Genomic DNA, 17,939 nt, shown 5'->3' with positions numbered 1-17,939 from the left:
GTATTCCCATTTAGAACTGGAACCAGACAAGGTTGCTTCCTATCTTCCACTTCTATTCAACACAGTGCTGGAAATCCTAGCCAATCAGGCAAGAGAAGGAAATCGAGGGTATCCGAAATGGGGAAAGAAGAGGTCAAACTATGGCTCTTTGCTGACAACATGATGTAATGTCTAGAAATCTCAAAGATTAAACCAAGAGACTCCTGGAATTGATAGAGAAGTCCAATAAAGTCTCAGCCTACAAAATAAATGTATACAAAGCATTAGCTTTCATAAACACCACCAATATTCAAGCTAAGAATCAAATAAAAGACATAATTTCTTTCTCAGTAGCAACAAAGAAAATAAAATACCTAGGACTATATTTGTAACAAAGGAGGTGAAAGACCTCTATAGACAGAATTATGAAACACTGAGGAAAGAAATGGCAGAGGATATAAATAGATGGAAAATACACCATGCTCATGGATCAGCAGAATCAAATTGTTGCCATACTACCCGAAGTGATTTACAGATTCAGTGCAATCCCCATTAAAAATACCAACCCCAATCTTTTTCAAATCTAGAAAAATCAATTCTGCACATTTTATATAACCAGAAGAGACACCAAATAGCCAAGGCAACCTTATGTAGTAAGAACAAAGCAGGAGGCATCACTTCACCACACTTCAAGCTATCTTCAAGGCTATAGTAACCAAAACAGCATAGTACTGGCACAAAAACAGGGAGATAGACCTATGCATCAAAAAAGGGAACCCAGAGATGAAGTCATCCTCATATTCTCATTTGATTTTTGACAAAACAGATAAAGTCTATACTTGGAAAAAGAATCCCTGTTTAGTAAATGGTGCTGGGAAAACTGGATAGCCACATGTCAAAGACTAAAACAGGATCCACATCTCTCACAACTCACAATAATTAACTCACAATGGATAACAGATCTAAACCTAAGGCAGGAAACGATAAGAACCCTAGAAGAAAATGTTGGGAAAACTCTTATAGATATTGGCCTAGGCAAAGAATTCATGATGAAGACCCAAAGGCAATCACAGCAACAACAAAAATAAATAAATGGGACCTGATTAGATTAAAAACTGTTGCACAGCCAAAGACTCAATAAAAATAGCAAATTGACAACCCACAGAATGGGAGAAAATATCTGCATGCTATACTTCTGATAAAGGACTGATAACAAAAATCTACAAGGAACACAAGCAAATCAGCAAGGAACAACCAAACAACCCCATTGAAAAGTGGGCAAAAGATGAACAGAAACTTCTCAAATGAAGATATAACAATGGCCAACACACACATGAAAAATGTCTCTAATCATTAGGGAAATGCAAACCAAAACCACAGTGAGATACATGTATCATCTTACTCTGCTGGGAATGGCTCATATTAAAGTCCCAAAACAACAGAGCCTGGCGTGGATGTGGAGAAAAAGGAACTCTTACACACTGTTGGTGGGACTGCAAACTAGTGCAACCTCTATGAAAAATTCTATGGAGATACCTCCAAGAAATTAAAGTATACTACCATCTGATCCAGCAGTCCTATCCTGGGTATATACCCAAAAGAAAAATGTCAACCTGCACTTGAATATTTATAGCAGCAGAATTCACAATTGCAAAGACATGGGAACAACCCAAGTACATTCATTAATACATGAATAGATTAATAAAATGTAGTATATACATACTATGGAATACTACTCGGCCATAAAAAAATGGGGATCTAATATCTTTTGTGGCAATGTGGATGGAACTGGATATTATTCTTCTATGTGAAACATCACAAGAATGGAGAAATAAGCACATATTCAATACCAAATTGGATCTAACAGATCAACACTTAAATACACATATGGAAGCAAATCTCAATCAAAATCAAGCTGTGGGGGAAGGGGATAGGTAAATTCATAGCTACTAGGTACAGTGCACATTACCTGAGTGAAGGGCACACTTATTATTTTGACTCAGTCTGAACAAAAAATATGTAAACAAAACATGTATACCTCCTAATATTCAGAAATTAAAAATACAGAAATGATTCCTATAAAATTAGGTTAAAAGGTATGTAATTATTTATAGAGGAGAAAATCACAGAGTCTCACTCTGTTGCCAAGGTTAGAGTGCTGTGGTGTCAGCCCACTAATCTCAAACTCCTGGGCTCAAGTGATCCTCCTACATCAGCCTCCGCAATAGCTGGGATTACAGGCACTCGGCACAATGCGTGCCTAAATTTTCTATTTTTAGTGGAGACAGAGTCTTGCTCTTGCTCACGCTGGTCTTCAACTCCTGAGCTCAAGAGATCCTCCTACCTCAGCCTCCCAGAATGCTAGGATTACAGACATGAGCCACTGTACTTGGCCCAAATAAAATTTTTAAAGTTGATAAATTCCACTAATATCAAAATATAGAAAATGACTTTTTTTTTTTTTAAGTTTTGGCTAGGGCTGGGTTTGAACCCGCCACCTGCATATGGGGCCAGCACCCTACTCCTTTGAGCCACAGATGCCGCCCAGAAAATGACTTTTTAATAAGTAACGTGTCTATAATATTTTTTGCCTACAATTTTTGGCTACTTGCTCTATAATCACCTCTTCATGTGCGAACCATTTTATAATATTAGTTTATGTGGAAAGACTCTACAGATACACAGTTTTTTTACCTACAATGGTCATTTTAAAAAATTTAAAAAATTATTAATAGTTTAGGAAGATCTTTTGGCTTCATAGTTCTTTATTAGTAATGCCATGTAAATATTTAGTGTTGTCAAGTTTAGAAAATTCCTTATCAAATTTTTCTCATGTATGATTATAAGATTTTGGCATTTTAAGTTTTCTTAGAAAGTGACTGATCTTAAATTATCTTCAAAAAATGAAACCCATGAACCAGTTTATTTTAGATATTTTCCTTGACCTCCTCCCTACATTGACAACCTCCTTAAGGTGACCTAGTTTTCACAGACCAGACAAACACCACATGTACACATCATTGCAGAAGGCCTAGTTCCTTATGTTGGTCACCTTCCCATGTTGATCAGTGTGTCACAGTCCCTTGGGTAGTCAACTTATAGAGGTTCTACTGTAATTTATCCTAAAGTGGTAAAGATGTCAAATTGGAGAAGTAGGATGTTGAAATAGCTATAAATCGTGCTGTTGCAGGCCCAGTTATCAGCATGGTTCACTCCTACTCAGCCACAGACACTTTACTCCAGGTCAGCATCCATTAACCTTTTAAGTCCTCTATGCTGAAAATAGTCTCCAGATAATGGCCCATGGGCAAAGGGAAAGCGCCACACCTGAAATAAAGCAGTTTGTGGTGGGAAGAGTAAATTTGGCACAGAAGTGGAAGTTTGGAAAAGAAAAATGGAGACATCTTAAGGCCAAGGATGTAATTATTTCTCCCTTCCTTCTTTTAAAAACAGCATAGCATAACGGTTAAAAACACAGACTATGCCAAACTGCCTGTGCTTACTCCTGGGTTCTGTTCTCAGCAGCTCTGCAATCTCAAAAAATATCATATCTCTATGTCTCAATTTCCTAACTTTTCAAATTGGGATGTTATTAATACCTAACTTCCAGGATTGTTGAATTAATATATGGAAAGGATTTACAATAGTGTCTGGCACATAGGAAATGCAAATAAATGCTGGCTGTTAGTTTATTTCCCTTAAGGATACCAAAACCCTAAAAACCAGCTATGGGTTTAGAATATACAATGAGTTATAAATATTTTCTTGTATGATTGATATTTTTAGACATTTATTTCACAACTACTTAATATGTATAGGATATGGGTACATGTGGTACGTGTCTGGTGGGGAAAGTTGACTCGAGAGTATATACCCTATGTTTGCCATTGGGAAAGACATGTTAGAATGCTTCAATACAAAATAAGCAATAAATCATACTAATTAATTTGGGCATATATAAATTTTTAAAAATCAATAGAATAAAAGCAATAAGATAAACAAATTAAACAATAGAAATTATTCTGGCATAAAGAAGCAAATTATAATAACAATTCTTTTCAGATTACATCAAAGGAAATTTATTATTAATAGAAATTCTTGTTTTTTTGATGTTATAAAGAGGAATTAATTATTCAAATACATTGGAGAAAGATTTGTTTCTTACTGACTTGACAAAAACTACTATCATCATCAAATATAAAATAAAAATCATAATATAAGGTGCAACTTTAAAGTGCACACTATTTTAAACTGCACACAAACTTTATGACCACCCTGTATAGTAGAAACTGCAAACTGACCACCCAGGGGACTATAACAAATTGGTCAACATATGGAGGTAGTTAACATAAGGAACTAGGTCTGTTATTCTGATGTGTATATGTGGTGCATGTCTAGCCTATGAGAGAAAAATTAGGTCAGCCTAAGGAGGTGGTCAATGTAGGGAAGTGGTCAATTATGGAGTTTCTACTGTAGTATTTAGAAATCATCCTTTACATTCATAATGAATTAATTTTAGGTAAAGGTGCCAAGGCAATTCAATAGGGGAAAAAAAAGTCTTTCCCTTTTTGTCTTTTTTTAAAAATAGTCTTTTCAGGGTGGCGCCTGTGGCTCAGTTGGTAAGGCGCCGGCCCCATATACCGAGGGTGATGGGTTCAAACCCGGCCCCAGCCAAACTGCAACCAAAAAATAGCCGGGCGTTGTGGCGGGCGCCTGTAGTCCCAGCTACTCGGGTGGCTGAGGCAAGAGAATTGCTTAAGCCCAGGAGTTGGAGGTTGCTGTGAGCTGTGTGAGGTCACGGCACTCTACCGAGGGCCATAAAGTGAGACTCTGTCTCTACAAAAAAAAAAAATAATAATAAAATAGTCTTTTCAACAAACAGTGCCAGAACAATGAATAGCCACATGAAAAAAGAGTCAGTTAGATCTTTATCTTGCATCATATACAAAAGTTAAGTCAAATATATCATAGATCTAAAAGTAAAAGCTAAAATTATAAAAACTTTTAGAAGAAACTATAAGAGAAAATTTTTGTGATATTGGCTTAGGCAAAGTTCTTACATACATCACCAAAATCACAATCCCAGGGAAGAAAACAGATAAATTGTATTTAACTACAAAGAAAAACTTTATCTTCAAAAGACACCATTAATAAAATGAAAAGATGGGCGGCGACTGTGGCTTAAGGAGTAGGGCGCCGGTCCCATATGCCGGAGGTGGTGGGTTCAAACCTAGCCCCGGCCAAAAACCAAAAAAATAAAAAAAATAGCCAGGTATTATGGCAGGCACCTGTAGTCCCAGGTACTTGGGGGGCTGAGGCAAGAGAATTGCTTGATGAGAGAGGTTAAGAGGAAGAGTTTGAGGTTGCTGTGAGCTGTGAAGCCATGGCACTCTACCCAGGGCAACAACTTGAGCAAAATAAAATAAAATAAAATGAAAAGATAAGCCATAGATTTGGAGAAAATACTTGGAAATCATATTTAATATATGAGGAACTCTTGCAATTCTTTTAAAAGAAAACAAACCCATAAGTTTAGTAAAAAATTTGAGTAGATAGTTCACCCAACAAGATGTACAAATGGTTAATAAGTATATGAAAAGTTCCTGAACATCATTAGTCATCTGGAAAACACAAATCAAAGCCACAATGAGACACTACTTCACACCCATTACAGCAATTAAAATAAAAGAGACAGACAATAATAAAGGGTTGATGAGAATAAGGAGAAAGTATTATAGAATCCTCATTCCTGATGGGAATGTAAAATGAAGCAGCCACTTTGGACAACACTCTAATGGTTTCTCAAAAAGTTAAATACAGATTAATCATATGACCCAGCAATTCTACACTTAGGTATCTATTTCCTCCCCAATGAAAACATATGCACGCACAAAGCCTTGTGTATGAATGTTCATAGCAACATTACACATAAGGACCAATAAGCAGAAACAACCCAAATGTCCATCAACTGGTAAATAGTTGAAATAATGTCGTGTATCCATATACGTACTCTTAGGCAACACAAAGGAATAAAGTAGATAAATGCCACAAAGTGGACAAACCTTAAAAACACATTAGTGACAGAATCCAGATGAAAACACTACATAATGTATGATCCCATATGTCGGAAATGTCCAGAAAAATGCAAATCTGTAGAAACAGAAAGGTTAGTAATTGCCTAGAATTAAGAGTGAGAACAGGGATTGATTGAAAATGACCTGAGGGTCTTTTAGGTATGACTTAAATGTCTAATATTAGACATTTAAGGTAAAGGTAAAGGTCTAATATTGGTAAAGTGGTAAAGGTCTCACTATTCTGTAGGTTTATTAGAGTCATTAAATTTTCTACTTAGTATGGATGAATTTTGTGTGGTATATATTATACATCAATGACACTGTTTTTAAAAAGATGAGGGGTAATAAAGACAGGTAAACAAAGTAAAGCCGGAATATGAGTGGGAAAATGAGAAAAAATACTGACAGCCTTAATGAGGCTGAGGAATAGAAGCAAGAGGGAGGGAGCTGGGAGAGACTTTGGGAGCTGGCACTGAAAATGTCAAAGATGACACGGTCTCAGGTGTGTCCAACCTGCAGCCCAAGGGATTCTGAGGACTTTTGTGAGGATTTTTTTTTCTTATCTGTGGTGTTGGATATCACAAAAAGTATGCACAGACCTTTCATTTGCTAATCATCTTTCATCAGTGTTTGTGTATTTACTGTGTGGCCCAAGATAACTCTTCTACTGATGTGTAGAAGAGGGAAAAAAGGTTGGACACCCCGGCCCGATTTACAAATAAGAAAAAGTACAGGATGATTGCTTTATAATTCAAACAATTCATGAAAGACTCACAGTAGAAATTCTTTAAAATTAAACACTGCTAGAATATTTTAATATGGCCTGATTTGAAATATTAGACTTACATATAACTTCATATGAAGTGAAGTGTAACTATTGGTTACTGGTTTTTAATATCTATTTTATAGGCTTCTTAAAGTTCATTTCCCTTTTTAAAAGATTCTTTATTCTGAGGAGCAGAGGTATTGAGCCAGCTGAGGTATACCATACCTACTCTTGATCACTTTTTAGCAAGAGCAGGTTGGAAATGATGTCAGGGAAAATATAGAACATGAAGAACATTTTGCTGGAGGATAGGTGACTAGGCCCAATTTTAATTAAACAAATAGGGGAATAATTTTTCAGGAGCAATGTGACCCCAAAACACAGTTCATTTTATCTATTGCAAGTTCTTTTGGGGCTCCATAAATAAAGATAATTACACCTGGGTAGAAAGCTCATGCTTCTTGCCTTTACCTCTTTAAGAGAGAAGATTGTAAGTTCCTTTTCATTACCAGAGAAATCACTACATTGTATGTTCTAATAGATTTTTTTTAAGAGACTGATATCTCAGGCTGGCTTGAAACTCCTAGGCCCAAGCGATCTGCCTCAGCTTCCTGGCGAGCCAAGATGACAGACACATGCCTTGTCCAGCAGATATTTTTTAAATAACCAGTAAACAAGTTTAAAATCAGCTTTGAGTGAAGCAACAAAAGTGCTGAATTCTGCAAACTTTGGTTTGATTTTATTTTTATGAATATAGATTTTTCTGTGCAATGTATATACTAGTGAGAGTATAAATGAAACCAGTAATTATTCTATTTATCTATCACAAACTTTAATTTGTACTAAATGTTCTAGTTGGATGTTTATTTCCAAAATTGCTTTTAGCATGTACTCATTTTTTATATAGATCAGATCCTGGACTCTTAATTTGTGATCTTTTAGCTAAAAATGAACAAAAATCACAGTTCTATTGAAAACATGTGAACAAAACAAGCAGTTACAGCATAACTCAAGGACAAGAAAATTAGAATGTAGGATAAAAATAACATTTTGAAACTGGGCGTTGTGACAGGTGCCTGTAGCCCCAGCTTCTTGGAAGGATGAGAGAAGAGAATCACTTGAGCCCAAGAGTTTAAGGTTGCTGTGAGCTATGATGCCATACGACTCTACAGAGGGCGACAAAGTTAGACTCTGTCTCAAATATACATATATGTATATATAAAATAACAGTATGTATATCTAAGTTTCTTCAAAAGCTTAAAATACTAAAAATGATATGTAAAAAATTTGAACGAGGACAACTGTGTTAGTCCCATAACATTCTGAAGCAGCAGTAATGATCTACTTTCAAGCTAACCTTTAAAATTTAATCAATCCTACCATCTATGGTGGACAAAACAGACGAGATTTCCTTAGCAGATGTGGGCTGAAGCTGTTGTAGAAGCCAAGAATGAATACTGATGGTCCTGATTAAAATGGGAGAATTGGGCATCACCTGGGCAGTACTATCCTGCTAGTTCAATACCAGATTTCTAGGAAATGGCCAAAGGGATTTCTGATGACAAAAATGGCCATCAACCTTGTGAGTAGATTTCAGAGATTATTTATTGAGCATCAGTTGTGTCTAAGGCATTTATAATAGGTAGATGCCAGGAGGTTATCACCAGATAATGCATAAAAAAATTAGTAGCCCAGACAATTTTTTAAATAGAAGATTTCTGGTAATAATTAGTAGGTTAAAAACAAAAACCTAACATTTAAAATACTCACCTAGCATATTATTTCAGTCATCCTGAACCTGTGGCATTTGTCATACTGATTTAACTTATTTTCCTTTTTTTTTTTGAGACAGTCTCACTCTGTTGCCCTGGCTAGAGTGCCGTGGCATCAGCCTAGCTCAAAGCAACCCCAAAGTCCTGGGTTCAAGAGATCCTCCTGCTTTGGCCTCCCAAGTAGCTGGGACTACAGGCACCTGCCACAGTGCCAGGCAAATTTTTCTATTTTTAGTAGAGATGGAGCTTTGCTCTTGGCTCAGGCTGGTCTCCAACTCCTGAACTCAAGTGATTCTCTGATCTTGGCCTCCCAGAGTGCTAAGATTACAGGTATGAGCCACTATACCCAGCCAAAAAGGAATCAATTTTTTCTTATAAACATTCTCAATATATTTGATTCCAATTTTTTTTCTTTCTTTTTCTTGGGGGGGGACAGGGTCTAGCTCTGTTGCCTGGGCTAGAGTACAGTGGTACCATCATAGTTCACTGTAACCTCAAACTCCTGGGCTCAAGTGATCCTCCTGCTTCAGTCTCTCTTCTGAGTAGCGGGGACTACAGGCACGTGCCATCACTTCTGGCTTAAAAAAATTTTTTTTTGTAGAGATAGGGTTTTGCTACTGCTCAGGCTGGTGGAACTCCTGGCCTCAAGTGTTCCTCCCAAAGTGCCAGGATTATGGGTGTGAGCCACCACCCATGGTCTGATTCTACTTTTAGAAGAGAAAATGTATTTCCTACTTTCTTTATAACATTGCATTTTACCTTTAGGCATTACAAACCCTCTAAAGAGTATATAAAAGCAGAACTGACATTCTTCACATTGAAGATTTCTAAATTTAAGGGGTCTGTTACTATCATTTAGAGCATTTCTCTATTCTATTAGAGATAAAATACAACAAAAACTACTGGTGAAGAGGAAAATAGACAAGTTGCTGTGCTTTCATTCTAAATGTCACTACAAAAGAAGAACAAGAACAAAATGCTAGTAAACAAGGTGTTTGCTTGATCTAAGTTTTATTAGTAAAACTATTCAGTTAAGATAATGGCTTACAAAAGAAAAAAGAAAATGTGATGCTGTTTCTGCTTTTCTCAATCACACTAGATATAGAAACTATATGGCTAAAATGCATTCAAATGTTTATATAGTATTAAATGTATCTTTTCAACCTTTATAATTTTCATTTCTTTGAAGATAAATCTTACCTGAAGACTTGTGATTGTCCATGTTTAATTTTTAACTCCTTTTGCAAATGACTCAATTCTTCTTGTACTCTCTGAAATTCATTTTGTTGACTTTTTAACTGCATGTTTGCATCCTGAATTCTAAAAAGATAAACCAACAACATCCATTACAAGCTTAAATATTCTGTCATAATTACTATTTTAAAATTAAAATGTAAGTATACTTTAAATCATTTGAAGAAAACTATGCCTTTTTATATGTATGCTGTATGAATATATAGAAAAATTATGGAGAGACACATACAATCGTTATCTGTGGGGAGGACAGTGAAAATTATGGGCAGGGGAAAAAGTAAAGACTATTTGGGGATTCCCACTTGGATTCCCTTCAACTGCTGCTGGAGGTTCTGTTCACCCTCTTTTGCTTATGCTGTTTATCAATCTTTCTCCCTGTCAATAAACTCTAGCCTGTCACTTAAAAAAAAAATTATTGAAAGAAGCCACAACTTTTACTCTATATTCTTTTACCTTATCAAATTTTTATGGTAAACATGTATACATAAATATTAAGTACAATGTAACTAAACTATTTTTTACTAGAGTGATATATGAACATAATTTAAAATGTCAAATGTTATCATTTTAGTTCATTCTGTATTGCTATAACAGAATACGTGAGGCTGGGTAATTTATGAAGAGAAAAAGGTTTATTTTGCTAACGATTCTCATGACTGCTAAGTTCAAGACTGGGCATCTGCAATGGTGGCGGTCTCGTGCTACTTCTGTTCATGGGCAAAGTAGAAGGACAGCAGGCATGTGCAAAAAGACCATGAGGTGAGAGAGGAAGCAAGAGAAAGAGAAACCAAGGAAACCAGAGTCTTTTAGAATTCTCACCAGAACTAATCCATTCCCACAAAAGTGAGAACTTAACCCCAGGGAGGGTTTAATGTGCTCATGAAGGATCCACCCCATGACCCAGACACCTCCCACTAGACTCCATCCCCCAACACTGTCACATTGGAGATCAAATTTCAACATGAGTTTGACAGGGAGAAACCATGTTCAAACCAAATTACTACATTACTAAAAAGATTATAAGAACAAATAGTAACCATTTGCCTTTACCCCAATTCCAGCTGCCAAAAGCAACTTTCCACTTTTGTCTGTTTCTTGTACTATGTACCTCCATATCAACAAATAACATGTTAACACTGATATTTCGCAATATTTAATTTTAGATATTATTCAATGAATTATAAGTCAGTTAAGATCTAGTTCTGCTGCACATAACTGAGACTTGAATAACTGAGAGCTTATATACATATAATCTCACAAAACACACATGCATTGCAAACTAGTTCAGAGAGGAAACAATAGCCTTATGACACCAGCAGGGCCCCAGATCCTTCCAGCTCTCTGATCTGCCATCTTTGGTGTGTGTACTTTATTCTCACAGGCCGTGGTTGTGGCAGAAGCTCCAACTATTACATTTCCATTCCAGACCACCACCAGCAGGAGCATAAAGGCCTACTCCATTCTTTTTAAGTCAATCTCCTCAACGTGCCACTGAATACTTCTACTGAACTTGGATACAGGGCCACACTTAGCTAGCTGCATGTGAGTTAGGAGGAAGGGGGATTAGCCCTCACATGCATTTGTAATTCTATTACTAAGCTAAGGATCTAGTAGAAACTGATCCTCCTACACACACATTCTTTCTTCCCCTCATCCTTTCAATAGTGAAATCAAACCCCTTTCATTAAATTATCTTCAGTATTTACATTTTTCTTCATTACATGTGCAAAAAGCCACTCGATACCTTCAGATACAGCACATAATCTCCCCACATTATTTCCTTTCCGGGAGGCAGTCTTCCTAGAGCTCTCCATTCCCTGCACTAGTCTGGTTATGCTCTGGTTTGATGACATGGGACTTCTGCTCCCTGTCATTTCAGGAATTATTTTCATCTCTCTTTCATGTCCATTCTCCTACACTCTGGTTCTGAAATTTCCTTCCTTCTTGATTTATTCCTTTTAGTATGAGTTAAAATAAATTTTCTGTGCATGAGGGGAGCAGTAAGTTTGAGATGCTGAATGCCTGAAAATGTCTTTTCTATCTCAAACCGAACAATTTGGCTGAATATAGAATCATAGATTAAAAAATATATTCAGCAGTAAATTAGGACACTGTTCCACTGTGTCCTAACTCCCAGGGCTGCTGCTGAGAAGTCCATGACACTCTCGTTTCTACTTCTTTGTGTGATACATGGTAGTTTCCCCTTTTGATACGGTTTAGATGTTTGGCTCCTCCAAATCTCATGTTGAAATTTGAGCCCCCATGTTGATGTAGGGCCTGGCTTGGTGCCCTCACTGCAACAATGAATGAGTTCTCACTTTATTCCTTCCTGTTCATGTGAGAGCTGGGTGTTTAAAGGAGCCTGGCAGAACCCCGCCCCTCTCTTGCTCCCTTCCTCACCATGTGACCTGCCTGCTGCTCCCTCACCTCCTCCGTGTTCAGAGGCTCCTGGAGCCCTTGCCAGAAGCAGATGCCAGCACCATGTTTCTACCGCCAGCAGAACTGTGAGCCAAATAAATGTCTTCTTTATAAATTTTGCACCCTCAAGTATTTCCTTTATAGCAGTAGAAATGGACTAAGACACCTTTCCTAACCACACTTCAGATGTTTTTCTCCTTTCACTTGAGAGTCTTCAATTTGATCACAATGTTATCATGTTAGTGAATCTTTTGTAATTCCCTGTGCTGGGCACTTGGTGAGTACTTGCATTAGAAAGAAATGTTCTTTAGTTTTAGAAATTTTTCCCCAAGGAAGAATGATTCCTTCTTGTCCATTCCTAGAAAAAAAAAATGATTCTTTCTGTAATATTTTTCTATTATTTTGGTTATGGGAACTCCTGGACAGATTTTCTAACTTTCTTACCTTTTATCTATCATTTTGCCACTTTTGACTATTACATTATCTTTCATTCTGCCTATTAAATTCTAATTTCAGCTATCATAGAGTTCTTTCTTGCTCTCCAAAAGGCTCTTTTCTTCAGACCCGTTACTCTTGTTTCATGGATACAATTCTTTGAGGATATCCATTCTCCACCTTGCCATACTGCTTCTGTCCCCCCGCCCCCCCCCCTTTTTTCTTTGTTTTGCTTTTGGTCTTTCACATTTGAGGCTTTCCTCAAAAGTCTGGTGATGCCAGTAAGTAAAACAAGCAAACAGCCCTCAGAATGGGAGAAGATATTTACAGGTTATGTCTCGGACAAAGGTGAGAACTCAAACGCATTAGCAAAAAAAGAACAAGGGATCCCATCGCAGGCTGGGCAAGGGATGTGAAGAGAAACTTCTCTGAAGAAGTCAGGCGCGCAGCCTTCAGATATATGAAAAAATGCTCATCATCTTTAATCACCAGAGAAATGCAAATCAAAACTACTTTGAGATATCATCTAACTCCAGTGAGACTAGCCTATATCACAAAATCCCAAGACCAGAGATGTTGGCGCAGATGTGGAGAAAACGGAACTGCTGGTGGGAATGCAAATTAATACATTCCTTTTGGAAAGAGACATGGAGAACGCTTAGAGATCTAAAAATAGATCTGCCATTCAATCCTGTAATCCCTCTACTGGGCATATACCCAGAAGACCAAAAATCACATCATAACAAAGATATTTGTACCAGAATGTTTATTGCAGCCCTATTCATAATTGCTAAGTCATGGGAAAAGCCCAAGTGCCCATCGATCCACGAATGGATTAATAAATTGTGGTATATGTACACCATGGAATATTATGCAGCCTTAAAGAAAGATGGAGACTTTACCTCTTTCATGTTTACATGGATGGAGCTGGAACATATTCTTCTTAGTAAAGTATCTCAAGAATAGAAGAAAAAGTACCCCATGTACTCAGCCCTACTATGAAATTAATTTAGGGTTTTCACATGAAAGCTATAACCCAGTTACAACCTAAGAATAGGGGGAAGGGGGAAAGGGAGGGGAAGGAGGGGGGAGGTGGGTAGAGGGAAGGGGATTGGTGGGATTACACCAGCAGTGCATCTTACAAGGGTATATGTGAAACTTGGTAAATGTGGAATGTAAGTGTCTTGGCATAGTAACTGAGAGAATGCCAGGAAGGCTATGTTAACCAGTGTGATGAAAGTGTGTCAAACGGTCTGTGAAGCTAGTGAATGATGCCCCATGATCATTGTACAACAGCTATATACACAGCTATGATTTAATAAAAAAAAAAAAAAAAGTCTGCTGATGCTTTGTTGTCTACTCATATTTAAGATTATGAGGTACTTGAAGGACAATTGGACTGGTTTCTACAAAAAGCTAATGATGACAAAGGACAAAAAGGGGGGTCTTCATAGATCAAAGAGAACAAAATGTGACATATGGACTTTGTATAGAAACTGATTAAAACACACTAAAATTTTTTCTTTAAGAACTAAGGAAATCATATTATGGACTGGGATTAGACAATATCAAGGAACTGCTGCTAACTTTGGGGTATATTGTGGTTATGTAAAAAAAAAAAAAAAAAAGTCACATCATACCAAAGTAAATAGGAATAAAATAGCAGGTAGACTAAGGTTTGCTTTAAGATACTTCACCAAAGGAAAAAAATAGGAACAGATAAAACAAACATGATAAAACCTTGAAAATTTTAAAATATGGGTTATTGAGTATTTACCATTTTCTTCTAAAAAAACTAATAAGGAATTGAAATGCTGTCTGTTTGGGGGGCAGGTAGGGTTTGGTTATTTTTTATTTTTATTTTTTTTGGTAACATACTTTTATTTCTCTTTAACCTCATTAATGACAAACTGTAGCAGAAATTTTACCAGAAGGGTTTGGTTATTGTTAAGTGATGGGCTTCACTGTGGGTAGGTCAGGGGAGGTTTTCCTCCCTATACAGTCATTCTGGATCTCTTAATAAAGTTCTGGGAAATAAGGGAAAGTACCAGGGGATGTCACTGTTCTGAAAGTCAGCTTAATCTCCCTGTTTTCTTTTCACCACTTCTCTTCCACCACTCTCCATCCTTAGCTATGCCCAATGTCATTAAAAGCAGAGAAGAAACACCCAGTCTTCTACCAGTGTCAGGGAAAGGTAATTACATGTCTTAGGTTTCCCAACATGGGTTGAGAAACATAATCTGGAAGCCTAAATGTATCTTTAAAATATTTAACCTTGTATTTTTAGCCCCACTTAATATCTTGGCAAGTATTTCTTTTAGCATACTAAGAGAAAAAAGTCAGCCAAATGTTATTTATAGAAGTCACAGCATTAAACAAAAATTGACAGAGGAATGTAGAAAATAAAAGGTTATAAAAGCATGTAGCAGATGCTTTAAAAAAATGATACAATATATAATGTTAATGTTAATAACTAGCAAGAGCATTAAATGGAACAAAGAATATTTTATTTTGATAAAAGCCCAATCACCAAGAAATGGCTTCAGAATAAATGTATAAACAAAAATCTCTTAAAAATACAATGATAACAAATAAATAAATATAATGAGAAGTATTAACACTCTTCTCCCAGAAATGGAAAAGGTCATAATAACATGAAATCTTAACATCTTCAAATAACATCTTCAAATACCTTGAAGATTCAAATAACAAAATTAACAAATTGATATGTAAATATAATTGGAATCTTCTATCTAATAAGAACTTTTCCCAAATACATGGTATAACTGTGAAGATTGACCATGTCATTGGCCACAGTCAAGATACTAGCATATTCTTTATTATTATTTTATTGTTTGGGATTCATTGAGGGTACAAAGAATTAGGTTACATTGATTGCATTTATTACAGTCCCTCTTATAATTGTGTCCTGCCCCCAAATGGTGTGCTATACATGGTGATCTCTCATCCCCTCTCTCTCCCCCTCTCCCCACTTTCTCATTCCCCTACCCACCCTCTTATATTAGCTCATCTGCTGCCTTCATATTAGAATTGAGTACATTGGATTCTTGCTTGTCCATTCTTGTGAATGTGTTCTACCTCCATTCAGGTTAATGCAAAAGAAGTAAACCCTACATCTTTTTAATGGCTGCATAGTATTCCATTGTATACATATACCACAGCTTGTTAATCCATTCCTAAGTTGGTGGGCATTTAGGCTGGTTTCCACATTTTGGTGATTGTAAATTGAGCTGCAAGAAACAGTCTAGGGAAAATGTCCTTATGATAAAAAGATTATTTTCTTCTAGGTAGATGCCTAGTAATGTGATTATAGGATCAAATGGGAGGTCTAATTTGATATCTTTGAGGATTCTCCTTACTTCCTTCCAAAAAGGTTGCATTAGTTTGCAGTCCCACCAGCAGTGTAAAAGTTTTCCCTTTTCATCTATTTCTTCTTGACTAAGTCTAGGGAGAGGGTGTGATTCCAGGTATTGATGCATTTCCTCACACTGTCAAATTTCCAAGCATAGAGCTTCTTGTAGTACTCAAGAGATGATCTCTTGTACCTCTGTGTCATCTGTTGTTATTTCTCCTTTATTATTTCTGATTGAGGTTATTAGAGATTTTACTTTTCTGTTTCTAGTTCTTTTTTTCAAAAAACCAACTTTTTAGGGCAGCGCTTGTGGCTCAGTGGGTGGGATGCTGGCCCCATATATCAAAGATGGTAGGCCCCAACTTTTAGCTCCGGCCAGCTAAAACAGCTGGCAATTGCAACAAAAAATAGCCAGGTATTGTGGCAGGCACCTATAGTCCCAGCTACTTGGGAGGCTGAGGCAAGAGAATCGCTTAAGCCCAAGAGTTGGAGGTTGCTGTGAGTGTGATGCCACGGCACTCTACTGAGGATAACAGAATGAGACTCTGTCTCAAAACAAAACAAAACAAAACAAAACCCTTTTTATTTCGTTAATTTTCTGAATGATTCTTTTGTTTTCAATTTCATTAATTTGTGACTTAATTTTGGTTATTTCTTTTCTTCTACTGGGTTTGGGATTAGATTGTTCTTCTTTTTCCAATTCTGTTTTTCAAATGGAGGCATCTAATGAGACAAATTTCCCTCTTAAGACTGCTTTTGCTATCCCACAGATTTTGGTAACTTGTGTCTTCATTGTTGTTATATTTGAGGAATTTAACAATTTCCTCTTTTATCTATCAACCCCAACTATCATTCAGCAGAAGGTTGTTTAAATTCCAGGTCTTTGTGTGAGGATGAATGTTTTTGTTGGAGTTGAGTTCCATCTTTATTTCCTTGTGGTCTAAGAAGATACAAGATATAATTTCTATTCTTTTAATTTTGCTGAGGTTTGATTTGTATCCCAAGATGTGGTTGATTTTGGAGTACGTACCATGGGCTGACGAGAAAAAAATGTACATTCGTTGGCTTTGGGATGGTGTGTTCTGTATATGTCTATAGATCCCATTTGTTCTAGGGTCACATTTAAGTCCTTTGTATATTTGTTTAGTTTCTGTTTAGAGGATCTGTCCAGTTCTGTCAGAGGGGTGTTAAAAGTCCCCACCTATTATGGTGTTATGGGATATCATAGTGCTCAGACCCATCAAGGTCTGTTTCATAAATCTGGGAGCACTTAAGTTGGGTGCATAAAGACTTAAAATTGAAATATCTTCTTGTTATATTGTCACTTGCCTAATTCATCAGATTTCCACCACTCTGGGTCATATGCTGTATTCAGCTCACTACCTCCTCTCTGTGACTGAACTATGACTCAGGGTAAGGTTCCCACACCAGGTATGGCTGGGTTCTCTCACTCTTTCTTTTTCCCCAGTTGTTCTACGAGAGTTCAGCTGAATGATTCTGCTGGTCTGCCATTTTGTTCTGCCCTAGCTTAACTAAAATACTGGTATATTTTTAAACAAAAAGAAAGTCATATACCTGTTTTATTGGCCATAATAAAATTACATGAAAAATTAACAATGAAAGGGCAGTCAAAAAATCTATATAGATAGGAATGTAAACATATACCTAATAATCCTTGGGCCAAAGAGGAATTAAAACTAGAAATGATAAACTATTAATGTCTGATTTCAAATGAAAAGTTTAGGTGATTATATCTCAAATAAGAAGCAGTATAATTAATCTAAGTATATGCCTACACTTTTGACACAGTTTTGCCATCTTCTTTTTTTTTTTTTTTTTGAGACAGAGTCTTCTCACTCTGCCAACAT

General features: G+C 36.6%; 1 protein-coding gene across 1 annotated transcript in view; it reads right to left on the bottom strand.

Moving 5' to 3' along the window:
- Positions 1-17,939, bottom strand: part of LEKR1 (leucine, glutamate and lysine rich 1) — a 198,848-nt gene that overhangs the window by 118,203 nt on the left and 62,706 nt on the right. The window contains exon 3 of the mRNA XM_053600166.1: positions 9,792-9,911. Within this exon, the coding sequence (XP_053456141.1) occupies positions 9,792-9,911 (120 nt within the window). The remainder of the gene's footprint in view (positions 1-9,791; positions 9,912-17,939) is intronic.

This window comes from Nycticebus coucang, chromosome 8 (assembly GCF_027406575.1).
Source record: "Nycticebus coucang isolate mNycCou1 chromosome 8, mNycCou1.pri, whole genome shotgun sequence".
Taxonomy (NCBI): domain Eukaryota; kingdom Metazoa; phylum Chordata; class Mammalia; order Primates; family Lorisidae; genus Nycticebus; species Nycticebus coucang.
This window is presented reverse-complemented; position numbering and strand designations above follow the sequence as displayed.